Source organism: Macaca mulatta, chromosome 13 (assembly GCF_049350105.2).
Source record: "Macaca mulatta isolate MMU2019108-1 chromosome 13, T2T-MMU8v2.0, whole genome shotgun sequence".
Classification (NCBI taxonomy): domain Eukaryota; kingdom Metazoa; phylum Chordata; class Mammalia; order Primates; family Cercopithecidae; genus Macaca; species Macaca mulatta.
Window position 1 is genome coordinate 24,894,123 of NC_133418.1, and position 12,267 is coordinate 24,906,389.

At 42.2% G+C, this 12,267-nt stretch overlaps 1 protein-coding gene across 15 annotated transcripts in view; it reads left to right on the forward strand.

The window, feature by feature from the left end:
- The window catches only part of LOC701504 (immunoglobulin kappa light chain), a 676,887-nt gene that overhangs the window by 292,696 nt on the left and 371,924 nt on the right, over window positions 1-12,267 (forward strand). The window contains exons 1-2 of one of the 15 annotated variants that reach the window (XM_077959046.1): window positions 11,682-11,761; window positions 11,931-12,225. The exons of 13 other annotated variants lie outside the window; for them this stretch is intronic. In XM_077959046.1, coding sequence (XP_077815172.1) covers window positions 11,713-11,761; window positions 11,931-12,225 — 344 coding nt within the window. In that variant the 5' untranslated portion in view covers window positions 11,682-11,712. Of the gene's footprint in view, window positions 1-11,681; window positions 11,762-11,930; window positions 12,226-12,267 lie in introns of those variants that run through there. One more of the 15 variants, XM_077959047.1, reaches the window with a different exon arrangement.

A 12,267-nucleotide genomic window follows, 5' to 3' on the forward strand; every position in this document is an offset into this window, starting at 1 on the left:
CATTGCAACGATAACAGTGTTGGGGTGATCAGACCCAGCACCAGGTCATGGGGGTGACAAAGTCTGGCAGAGTCAAAGGATTGAGAAAAGACAGTTTGAGAGAGAAAGGTGGGCACCAGGGGCCATCTCTAGTGTATGGAGGCTGCAAAGGCTGTGAGCTCTGGGAGCTCATGGTATTTACTGGTAATCCAACAAAGAAACAGGTGGTGAGAATGTGAAGGTCAAAAGGCCGCATGGTATTAAGCACATGATTTACAACTGTAACAGTTTAGCATTTGCTCGGCAACTTGAGATAATGGAGAGCAGGTTCTCTTAACTAAAGATACAATCCATCCTGGGAGAGCAAGTAGCAAGGAACCAGCAAGTGTAGACACATTCCAGAGCCATGAGCCCCAGATTCTGTCCAAGCCACAAGGGATTTTATGCCCTGGGCTTAGATTATGGTGCGTCAGGGTAGCCTTCCAACCTTTGGCACAGAGCTTGGTGTTCCAAAGGCCATGAGGGCTTTTAGACCCTGGATCCCAGACATGTTCCAAGACTCTTTTACATTATGTCAGACATGCAACCCCTGTCTCAGCTTCTCCCAACACTTAACTTTTCCCAACATAACAGCAATGCAATAATATTGGCTGTTGGTTTTGACAGATCATCAGGCCTTAAAAGAAATGCAACAGGATGATTGCAGACAAAGCCATTCTGGATGAGCTATGACTAGACGTTTCAAATATGAGCCAAAGTGGAAAAAAAAATGCTTTCCCAGTGAAAATTAATCAAAATGCTGTTAATGAGCAGGGGATTTTTAACAATGAGGATGATTCAACACATAGACCTCAGTCAGTCACCTTTCCCAGCTTTCCCAGGGAGTATCATGAACCAATGTTATGGAGGTCCCTGTGGGGACTCAATAATATGAATTTCAACTTACTGAGACTTACAGGACTACTGGCTCTTCTGATCACCTAATTTACCAAGAAGAATGACCCCTCCTGAACCCCTAACATTGTACCACACATGAGGGCTCAGACTAAAAGCTGGGGTCAGGTGATACAAAAGGACGTCATGTAAAATGAGGAGGGCACTGGTTATTTTCCCAAGTATGAATTTGCCTTTCCTTTTGGTTATGTTTCTGCAAAAATATTATTTGAAGATTTTCCAAGTGCTTTCATCACAGTCAGGAAATTCTTCCATAATATGGCTTTGGATCAAGCAACTTATTTACCTCAAAAAAAGTGAAGAAAGGGTAGCTCATGCTCTTGTCATGTGCACAGGTGCAGCTTTCCCTATAGACAGGGAAAAACCCATTATTAGTCAAGAAAAGCTGGCACATAAACCCTTGTGCTGTTGAATTGCTATGCTGTCAGATGTGGTGGAGGCTCTGAAACACTAACTATGTGATTGGTGCTGTTACTCCCATAAGCAGAATATTTATACCTTGAAAATGAGCTGTAGACTCATCACCGTTATGCCAACTAAACAGCTTGAAATACTCTATTTCTATTTACTCAGGGCTGTGGTTTTCTGGTTGATGGTTCCTAATAAAAAGGAAAAAAGGCAATTATTCCATGAAATTGGAAGAAATGATAGGATAAGCATGTGACCATTTAGACTTAATACAATACTGGATAAGTGGCCAACACAGGGCATTAGGGTGTGTGCTGGGGCCATATATCTAGCCCATATAAAGCAAGAGCAAATATAATTAATTTTACATATTTTAGAGAGAAAGTACAGAAAATACGAACCCTAGGGGACCTTCTGGAATGTTTCCATTTATTGCCATTTCCACTGGTAAAACTCAGAGAAGATTTCAACAGTCATCAGGATGAAGTTCTAGAGATCACAGTCATGTGAAGAATTCCCTGCACTTGGATCCCCAGTGAAGCAAAGGGAAGATGAAACACGTAGTGGGATATGGAGGGGTAAACACCAGGGACAGCCTCCTGGTCAGCTTAAACGCTGAAAAGTGTATTTATTTTTTCTCTTTAGTTTTATCACTGAATCATTTGGATTTAAGAAAAGCAATTATGGCTGGTTAGGCAGAAAGGTGTTTATTATCATGAATTAATGGATAAAAAACATTTGGGGAAACCAGGGTGGCAGCTCAGGCAACTCCAAGTACTGCTTTTGCTATTCCTTGATCCTCTCCCTGTCCCATGTTTTCCACAGTCAAGAAGGATACCCTCATTTTGATAGAAACATGGCAAGTTAAGTGTGCCCACAGGACGGTGCTGCCTGACTGTGACCCAGACCAGGAAAGTGAGCACATTTGAGTGAGATCAGGCACTTCTCCTCCCTCATCTCAGCCCAAAAGCATTCTGTAGTAACACAGCCGACGGGCATTCTTCCCCACATCTCTGACTTAGGAAGCCAAGGACATGAGGAGTAGCCTTTCCAGACTCTACCATAGAGAAAGCGTTGCCAGAAGCTAGAGAATAAAATAAATATGAAAGAAGCCGAGGTCAATAACTAAATGTGTCATGCATATATGTATTTTAAGTAATTTAATCCTTTCTATACACCCTTTCTTTAAAAAAAATTCAAAGAGATATTTTTAGCCACCATTACAATTTAGGCCAAAAATTAAAAAATAAGTAGACACATTAATAACTCATGAGAGAAGATCCTTTTTTCCTAGAAGGTGTTGGGCTGAACACATTGGAGTTTCCCCCACATTTTGGGGAGCACAATGTTATGTGGGTATCATGATGCTCTTTGTAAAGGAAATCTTTATATTAGATTGTAGCATGTTGCTGTTGATACTAGTAATGCCTGGAAATTCAAGTGTAGAAAGATGTGTATTTATGATAGAAAGCCACAGGGTGGACTTGGGCAGAAATAACCCTTGTACCTGTGAAAACAGATGAATCTACATGAGACTGAAATGAAGATGTCGTTAACACAGGCAGGTCTGCAGAGAGAGGGGTCAGCTCTCTAGTAGTTGAGAGCAGAGCTGCTGTCCTTCTGGGGGCAGTAGTGAGAAGAGCTGCTCTCTTTTCTGTAGGACACACCTTGAATGTGGAGTCTCAGGCAGCAGGAGCTCCTCCCCAGCCTGTGCCTGCAATGCCATTCTTGAAATTGTTCTAGAGGCTTTGCTTGGATCCTGTTCCTTAAGGCTTTTCAACACTTTGCAAGGAATTTAATATCCTCCAGTAAATCCTTTTATGCTTCATGGATTTGACATTTGCAACAGGGAATATACACAGTTTACAGTGACATCATTCACAGCCTCCTTTTTTCTCGCTAAATATAATGCTTCCCAGGTGGACCTACCAGAGGAAGCCAGTGTGAACAACAATCCATGTCACCAAAAATGCAAGACAAATAAGCTCGGGAAAGCCACTGAGTTCTCACGTAGCTGCACTGTCCCCTAGTACAAAATGAGAGAGTGCAAAACTCTTAGCTCCATTATCAAAGAGATGGTCTAGAGTGACCTTCTCTGCATAGTAACTCAGTATTTATAGACATTTGAATACTAACACCTTTAACACCAAAATACAGGCAAAAGTAGAAAAGAAGATAAATTGGACTACATAAAATTTAAAATGTGCATCAAAAGTCATAATCAACACAGTGAAAACGTGGACTAGAAGAAAAATTGGTGGACTAGAAGAAAAATTTGTAAATCATATATCTGATAACAGGATAATAATATCCACTATATAAAGTAAGTCCTACATGTCAATATTAAAATAGAAACCTGATTAAAAATGAGAAAAGTACATGAATCAACATTTCTCTGAACAACATTCTTTGAAGATAATTAGATAACTAGCACAGGAAAAGATCCTTAATATTGTTAATCCTTAGAAAAATAAAAACAAAACCCTCTTCACACCTATTATGATTCTTTTTTTCCAACAGAAAATGACCAGTCTTGGTGAGAATTTAGGGAAATGGAGCTCCTGCGGACACTGTCGTGGTGATGTAAATGGTTTACCTGCTGTGGGAAACCATATGGCGATTCCTCAAAGAATTAATAATAGAAATAATATATAATTCAGCAATTCCACTTTTGGACATATACCCAAGTAATTGAAGACATTAACATGAGAAGATATTTGTATACCACTCAGAATCAAATTATTCACAATAACCAGAAGGTAGAAGCAACTCAAATGTTCACAACGGAGGGAACTGGTAACCCAAATGTGGTATATACATACAATAGCATATTATTTAGCTCTAAAAAAGGAAATTCTGACACATGCTGCAACATGGATGTAACTAGGGGACATTACGCTAAGTGAAATGAGCCAGTCACAAAAAGATTACTAAGTTGTGATTTCACTATGTTATTTGCAAAACTGTTTCCATTCTGTCTTGAATCAACCCAGTCCTCTTCTCTTTCTTGCTTGTAGTTTTCTGGAATAACTATAGAATGTTCTGGAACTGTAATATTCTGAGAAAGGGCATTATTTTCCAGAACAACCTGGGTTCCATTTCTGTCCCTAATAGAAACAGGAATTTCTTCAACATTCTAGCCCAGTGTGTCATGTGATTCTAAGACATAAAACCCAGAGTGGGCTGCATTCCAGGGTCCCTCAGCTGCAGTCCTTGTGGGGTATGCATGGTCTAGAGTCAATCAGGCCCCGGCAGCTTTCTGCTCTCTCTTGCTGACTCTGTAAGTAGTAATCCACTTCATGTAACTGGTTGTGCATGGATGTTGTGTCTCATCCAATTTGGGTAAGTTGGAGACCAGTGCACAGCAAACCTTCTTGGCAAAATTGGTGCAGTAAGAAGGTTTGATGTGAGAGAACCATGGCTTATTGGTGCTGTTGGAGAAATGGCAAGACAGCGACAAGTGAGAGAGGGCGAGACGGTGATCAGCGCTACAGCCATCAAAGCTAGAGAATTGCTAGCATTGCAGAGCTGTTAACAATAGCCAAAGGCTATTTTAAGAGCCGTCATCTTTCCTGACAGGTGGTGGAGCCCAGCGGATGGGCAAGTGGCCACAGAGCCACTGCTTCATGCAGGGCGGCCGCTCCATGCACCAGTTTCCCCGCGGGAGCCCAACCCACCCAAGCCAGGGAGCCTGGAGAGATCTTCACGCAGGCCCCACGTTAGAGACTGCTTGGCACCATTTTGGCTCCTGCACACCTGTAAGGGTCCCCTCTGCCCAGCTGCCCTATATCAGATGATCCAGGGAATCAGGCCTTGGGCTAGATAGTCCATTTGAAGTCCCCCATAGCACACCTGATGACATCCTCGTTGTTCCTTCCCTTAATCATTTTTCCTCGAATGCCATTTTATTTATCCATCAGTCATTTTATCTTATTTTCTGCCCCGATAGATGTGTTTGCTTTGCAGTTTTGGCTTTGGCTCCCTGCTAATTATGTTTGTGCAATTGTTTAAGGCAGGACGCTTGGTTGTAAGAATTCTCCTGTTGACTCTAAGAAGCCAGAGTCACATTGTTCTATGGCCACAAACAGGCCTTTGGGGCTCACTGTTGGCCACCCCACTGAGGCTCCAGGATTTCCTGCACTCATCAGCCCCTGGATATTCCAGGGCTTCCTGGTATTTGGTGTGGGGACACTCCTAGGCTGATACTCGGGTACTCTGGGTATTCAGCATTTGGTATTGTTGGCCACTCCCTGGATGCTCCCGGGTTTTCAGCATTGACATTCGTCTGAGGACTGTGGATTGGAGCCTCACCCTATGGGAATCTTCGTTTGCCCTGTCTTGTTTCCTCCCCTGAAGGTATCATTTTCCATAACAGCATTTTGTTTTCTTTTTGTCACTTTATTTATGCTTTTTCTTCTACACTTTATTTAATAAAAATGCTGCTTTAAGGCCAGACATGGTGGCTCATGCCTGTAATCTCAGCACTTTGGGAGGCCAAGGTGGGTGGATCATTTGAGGTCAGGAGTTCAAGACCAACCTGACCAACATGGTTTAACCTGTCTCTACTAAAAATTCAAAAAAAATGAGCTGGATCTGGTGGTACATGCCTGTAATCCCAGCTACTTGGGAGACTGAGGCACGAGAATTGCTTGAACCCAGGAGGCGAAGGTTGCAGTGAGCTGAGATCGCACCACTGCTCTCTAGCCTGGGTAAAAGAGTGACATCCTGTCTCAAAAAATATTAACAATAAATAAAAATTTAAAAAATAAAAAATAAAAATAGTGTTTTAGTCATAGTTTGTGCACTAACGCTTATTATTTTTGTTTCATAATGTCTTGCTACCTCTTCTTACACTTCCTATGCAAGAAGTGGAAATCTGAGACAAGAACAGTGATGGCCCAATCACTTTCTAGAAAGTGGTCTGCATGTTGAAACTGGGTTTTCTTAAATTATTGATTTGCTACATTATAGAAAATTTTGTTTTTGAAGCCAGGTGCAGTGGCTCATGCCCGTAATCCCAGCACTTTGGGAGGCCAAGGCGGGTGGATCATTTGGGGTCAGGAGTTCAAGACCAGACTGGCCAACATGGTAAAACCCCGTCTCTACTAAAAATACAAAAATTAGCCAGGCACAGTGGTATGTACCTATAATCCTAGCTACTCGGGAGGCTGAGGCAGGAGAATGGCTGAAACCCGGGAGGTGGAGGTCGTGGTGAGCCAAGATCGTACCACCACACTCCAGCCTGGGTGACAGAGCGAGACTCTATCTCAAAAAAAGAAAAAAAAAAGTAAAACAGAAAATTTTGCCTTTGATATGATAACAAGTTTCTTTTAAAACTTCTGAGATTCGTGTCTTAGATATTCAGCCCTTGTGTTTTGCTGCTTTCAACTTGTTCTCCCTTTAAAAAGGCCTGCGATCATTGCTGTCTCATTTTGCTTTTTCATCAGCTGTTGTGACTTTTTCACCTCCGGTTCTGACTGTTGTTGTGGCCTTGATGCTAAAGTGTTTTGTCTTAGAGTTCCGTGGAAGCAATGTTTACCCCCAATATAGTATAATTCTATGTACTTCCTTTTTTTTTTTTTTTAACATATATAACCTCATTTTGGGCTCCTCCCCAAGTAGCTGGGACTACAGGCACATACCACCATGCCCAGCTATTTTTTTTATTTTTAGTAGTGATGTGGTTTCACCATGTTAGCCAGGGTGGCCTCTATCTCCTGATCTCATCAACTACCTACTTAAGGGCTAATGAGTATCTGTCTACCTCCATGCTGTCTGGCCTAAAATGTTTAAATGGCTATAAATTTTTTGATTCCAGTCCAGTGGCCAAAGGAACTACCAAAGAAACCCAAAAAAATCTAACTCAAGCCATTGTGGGAAACAGAGTCAGACACACCTCACTCCACCCCTATTTGAAATGAAGGCCAGACTCAAAAGGCCTTTTAAATTTATGAAAATAAAATAGTGCCCTTTTCCACAAAAGAAAATAATAGCTCCTCTGTTTAACCAGAAGACTTAGTCTTACTAAAAACTTAAAAAGAAGGAACTGGCTGGGTGCAGTGGCTCCCGTCTGTAATTTCAACACTTTGGGAGGCTGACGTGGGCGGATCACTTGAGGCCAGGAGTTCGAAACCAGCCTTGATGAAATAGCGAAACCATATCTTTACTAATATTACAAAAAATTAGCTGGGCATGGTGGTACATGCCTGTAATCCCAGGCACTCAGGAGCTGAGGCATGAAAATAGCTTGAAACCAAGAGGCAGAGGTTGCAGTGAGCCCAGCTGAGATTGTGCCACCGCGCTCCAGCCTGGGCAACAGAACGAGACTCTGTCTCAAAAGACAACAACAACAAAATGATCCCCCAAGAATCAATAATAACTAGAATAAAGGGGCCCTTTTCAGATATTCTTAATTACTCTAACTACTGTTAGGCTTCAGGAAGTCACTAGTTGGGTACAGCTGTCCAGCATTAAACCTGTCTCTTATGAGGTCCTGCAGGCACAAAAGGTGGACACCACAACCTCCATTTATAAAAGCTAGAAAATTTAAGGCTACTGATTGCAAACACATAGATTAATAATGTGGTTCTGTGGGTGAACATAGGTGCATTAATATTTCTGTCTCTTCCAATTACAATTTTCTTGTTTAACCTCCTAGTAAAGCTCGTATCTTCTAAATTTCATGTAAAGATGATACGGTCTTTCAAAAATCTTCCAATCCATTCTGTCTTCTGACCCCACAAATGAAAGCGTCCTGCCATTGGGCCCCTTAGTTCAGGTACCAAAGATTTTTACTCCTCAAATGCTAGGGAAGGCCTGCACCCATAAAGTCAGCAGGAAGCACTTACGGAAAATGGACTCTGCTCTTCTGCAGTCCCCTTGAGATTAAGGAGGAGTAGCTAATCTCTGAGGGGCAATGAGGTAAGAGGTGGATGGGACTCAACCCGGGACCAGATTGAAGGCTGGGTGACACAAGGAAGAGACACTGGAAGCACCTGTCCATAAGACATGCCCACCAGGGCCAAATCAGTTTACCATTGCCATGGCAACACCTGAAAGTTACTGCCCACGTTCTAGCTACTTCTGAATAACCCACTCCTTAATTAGCATGTCATTAAAAGTGGGGATGAATATGAGTGTGAAACTGCCCCTGCATCGCTGCTCCTGGCGCACTGCCTGTGGGGAGCTCCGTTCCACAAGAGCAGTCACAGAGCTGTAACCGTCACCTCCGTAAAGCCGTTTCCTTCCACCACCCGCTTACGCTGCGCTCCTTCCTGAGTGAGGCCAAGAATCCGCCCTGCACCACTTTTGTCAAGTTAGTTGACACAAAATTACTCATAATATCCTCTCTTTATTTATTTTACTCTTATACGCTGTGTAATGACTTTTTCCTTTCCATTTACCATATTGTGTTTTGTGTCCATTTTCTTTCCCTCTTCTTTTTTTTTTTTTTCTGAGACAGAGTCTCACTCTGTTGCCCAGGCTGGAGTGCAGTGGTGCAATCTTGGCTCACTGCAACCTCCGACTCCCAGGTTCATGCCATTCTCCTGCCTCAGCCTCCTGAGTAGCTGGGACTCCACCACGCCTGGCTAATTTTTTTGTATTTTTAGTAGAGATGGGGTTTCCGTGTTAGCCAGGATGGTCTCGATCTCCTGACCTCATGATCCACCTGCCTCGGCCTCCCAAGTCTTTCCCTATTCTTTATGCCCCCTTCATCTAGTAGTCACAGGCTTCAATTCAGTTCTTTCTTGGTGGTAGTAATACGGCTCATTAAAAAAGCTAATTTTTCTGGGTATGAGGCCATTCACCATTTTCATATGTAACACTGTAAAAAGTACTGTGACATAAGCCTCTACTTCACAAACTGCACTGTCAAGCATCATCTCCCAACCAATACAGAATTTTTTTGCTCCTCAGTAGTACAATTCACATAGGAGTAGAAATCTCAAGTTTAAAGTGTAGATTTGCACTTTACCACATGCTGTATTCAAGAAGATGAATAATATTAATACATCAGTAGGGCTGGGCACAGTGGCTCAAGCCTGTAATCCCAGAACATTGGGAGGCCAAGGCGGGCAGATCACCTGAGGTCAGGAGTTTGAGATCAGCCTGCTCAACATGGCGAAACCCCATCTCTACTAAAAATATGAAAATAAGCTGGGTATGTTGGCACACACCTATAATCCCAGCTACTTAGGAGGCTGAGGCAGGAGAATTCCCTTAAACAGAGAGAGGGAGGTTGCAGTGAGCCAAAATCATGCCACTGCACTTCGGCCTGGGTGACAGAGCGAGACTCTGTCTCAAAAAAAACAAACTCAGTAGCTTTGAATTTTAAACATCTATTTGACAAGAAATTCATAGTCCTTTCTCTTTTAAAAATGTAATAATTCTTTCAGGAATGAGCCTGGTTTGATGCCTCTCTCCCCATCGTGATAGAAGTGTGGCACAAATCTATAAAAAATTCCATTTCCTTGTTCCTACAACATCTGGGATGGAAAATATCTTCCCTTGCTCTAGTGCTTTCTTCTACACCCAGTTCCACCTAATCTGTGACTCAAAACAGTACTTGTCAGGAAAGATTCTGGAAAGAGCAAAAGACTTCTAAGAGGTGTCAGAGATTCCTGCACCACCATCTGTCCATCTCTAGAGGGGGTTGTGAGTATGAGGCAGAGCAGAGCTTGTAAATCTACCTGCTTTCACTCCCACTGTATTTCCTAACAACAGCAACCACAGCAACAGCCATAACATCACAGGACAAACCTCTACTATTTCCAAGGCTTTTATCTCAGTAAATCTACTCTACCATTACCATAGCAGCTACAATGTTTGATACTCATACAAATAGTGCTGTAGCTTTCTGTTTATAATTGGAAAAGTGGGCAAGACTCAGTGTAATGCAGGCATTCTTTAAACTAGTTACCATTCAGATTTTAGATTATTATTGAGCACATATACCCAGCATATGTCTAATATACATGTAAAAAATCCATGAAGCAAGTGTTAAATACCTTGTGTTTTCTATTGTATTGTATTTTTCTCTTACATCATCTTCTCCTTTTTGTCATCAAAAATCTATTTGAATCATTCTAAATTAATTATTGGATCATAAGTAGAAAAAATATTTTATTTCATAACACATTGCCTCAATGAATATGTTTCTTTGCAAGACATAGTCTTCATTTCCAAGATAACAAGCCAGACAAAATTATACTGGAGCAAACCCACAAGTAATGATGGAAGCTTTGCCTTATCGTCAGTCCTGGGGCCAAAATAAGACAAAAGATAACAAGGTAGAATAAAGATTGTATAATAAAGAAGGACAGCAGCAGGACATGGTAACCTTTTCTGGGTAACATTTTGATAATGGATGATGAGAAGTAATGTGTTAGACAGGGATGGGTGGGAATGATTGAAGGTCTGAGTATTTTAGCACAGATTAAGATCAAATCATTAGGATTTTAAGAGTTGTGTACAGTTACTGAAGAAAACACCTTAGAATTTAATTTGTGGATAAAACATTCTTGGATTAGATTTAAGACTATTTTCCATGCTAAGTATATTTATAATGATGATGACTATAGTGCTGAATACTTAAATAATAAAAACAAAATTAATGGCCGCATACATAATGTCCTGAGTACTATTGTAAATGTTTTATCTTATTTTCTTTAAACTGTCCACAGCACTGTAAGGCAGGTACCACTATTGTCACAGTCACACAGATATGGAAACTGAGACACAAGGAAGTGAAGTTACTTGATCAATTTCAAGCAATCGGCAAGCCATGGAGCATCTATGTCAGGGCCTGCCGGGACATGGGACTGTAAACAGAAGTTTTTCACTTTTAACTCAAAGAGGGTGTGTGTCTGGGTTAATGGAAAGCTTCAGGACCCTCAGAAAACGTTACTAACAAGCAAAAGAAAGGTGCATCTGGAATATTAAGTTCTAACAGACTCTTCATTTCCATCGATCCAATAATGCACTTAAGGAGATGACTGGGCGTATTGAGGATAGAAAGAGAGAAATAAAAACACAGCCTTTTATATTGTTCCTAACAGGCTTGTACCAAACATCATCTGGGTGAATTTGGGTGACTGAAGAGAAGAAAGACACAGGAGTGAAATTCTGTGAGCACAAGGGGGAAGTTCTACACTCACAATGAGCCAACAGACTTTTCTGAACTGACAACCAGGGCGGCACAGGATGCTCCGTGCAGAGAGGAAGAAGCAGGTGGTCCCTGCAGCTGGAAGCCCAGCTCCCATCCCAGCTGCTTTGCATGTCCCTCCCAGCTGCCCTACCTTCCAGAGCCCATATCAATGCCTGGGTCAGAGCTCTGGGCAGGAACTGCTCTGTTAGGACCCAGAGGGAACCATGGAAGCCCCAGCTCAGCTTCTCTTCCTCCTGCTACTCTGGATCCCAGGTGAGGGGAACATGAGGTGGTTTTGCACATCACTGAAAACTCCAGCCACCTCTGCTCAGCAAGAAATATAATTAAAATTCAATATAGGTCAACAATTTTGGCGCTACTTAAAGACAGTGATTTTGATCTAGATTACAATAGTTCATTTCTGTTTTCTTTCCAATCTCAGATACCACCGGAGAAATAGTGATGACGCAGTCTCCAGCCACCCTGTCTTTGTCTCCAGGGGAAAGAGCCACCCTCTCCTGCAGGGCCAGTCAGAGTGTCAGCAGCAGGTTAGCCTGGTACCAGCAGAAACCTGGGCAGGCTCCCAGGCTCCTCATCTATGATGCATCCAGGAGGGCCACCGGCATCCCAGACAGGTTCAGTGGCAGTGGGTCTGGAACAGAGTTTACTCTCACCATCAGCAGCCTGGAGCCTGAAGATGTTGGAGTTTATTACTGTCAGCAGGATTATAGCTGGCCTCCCACAGTGATTCGACATGAAACAAAAACCTCAACAAGACC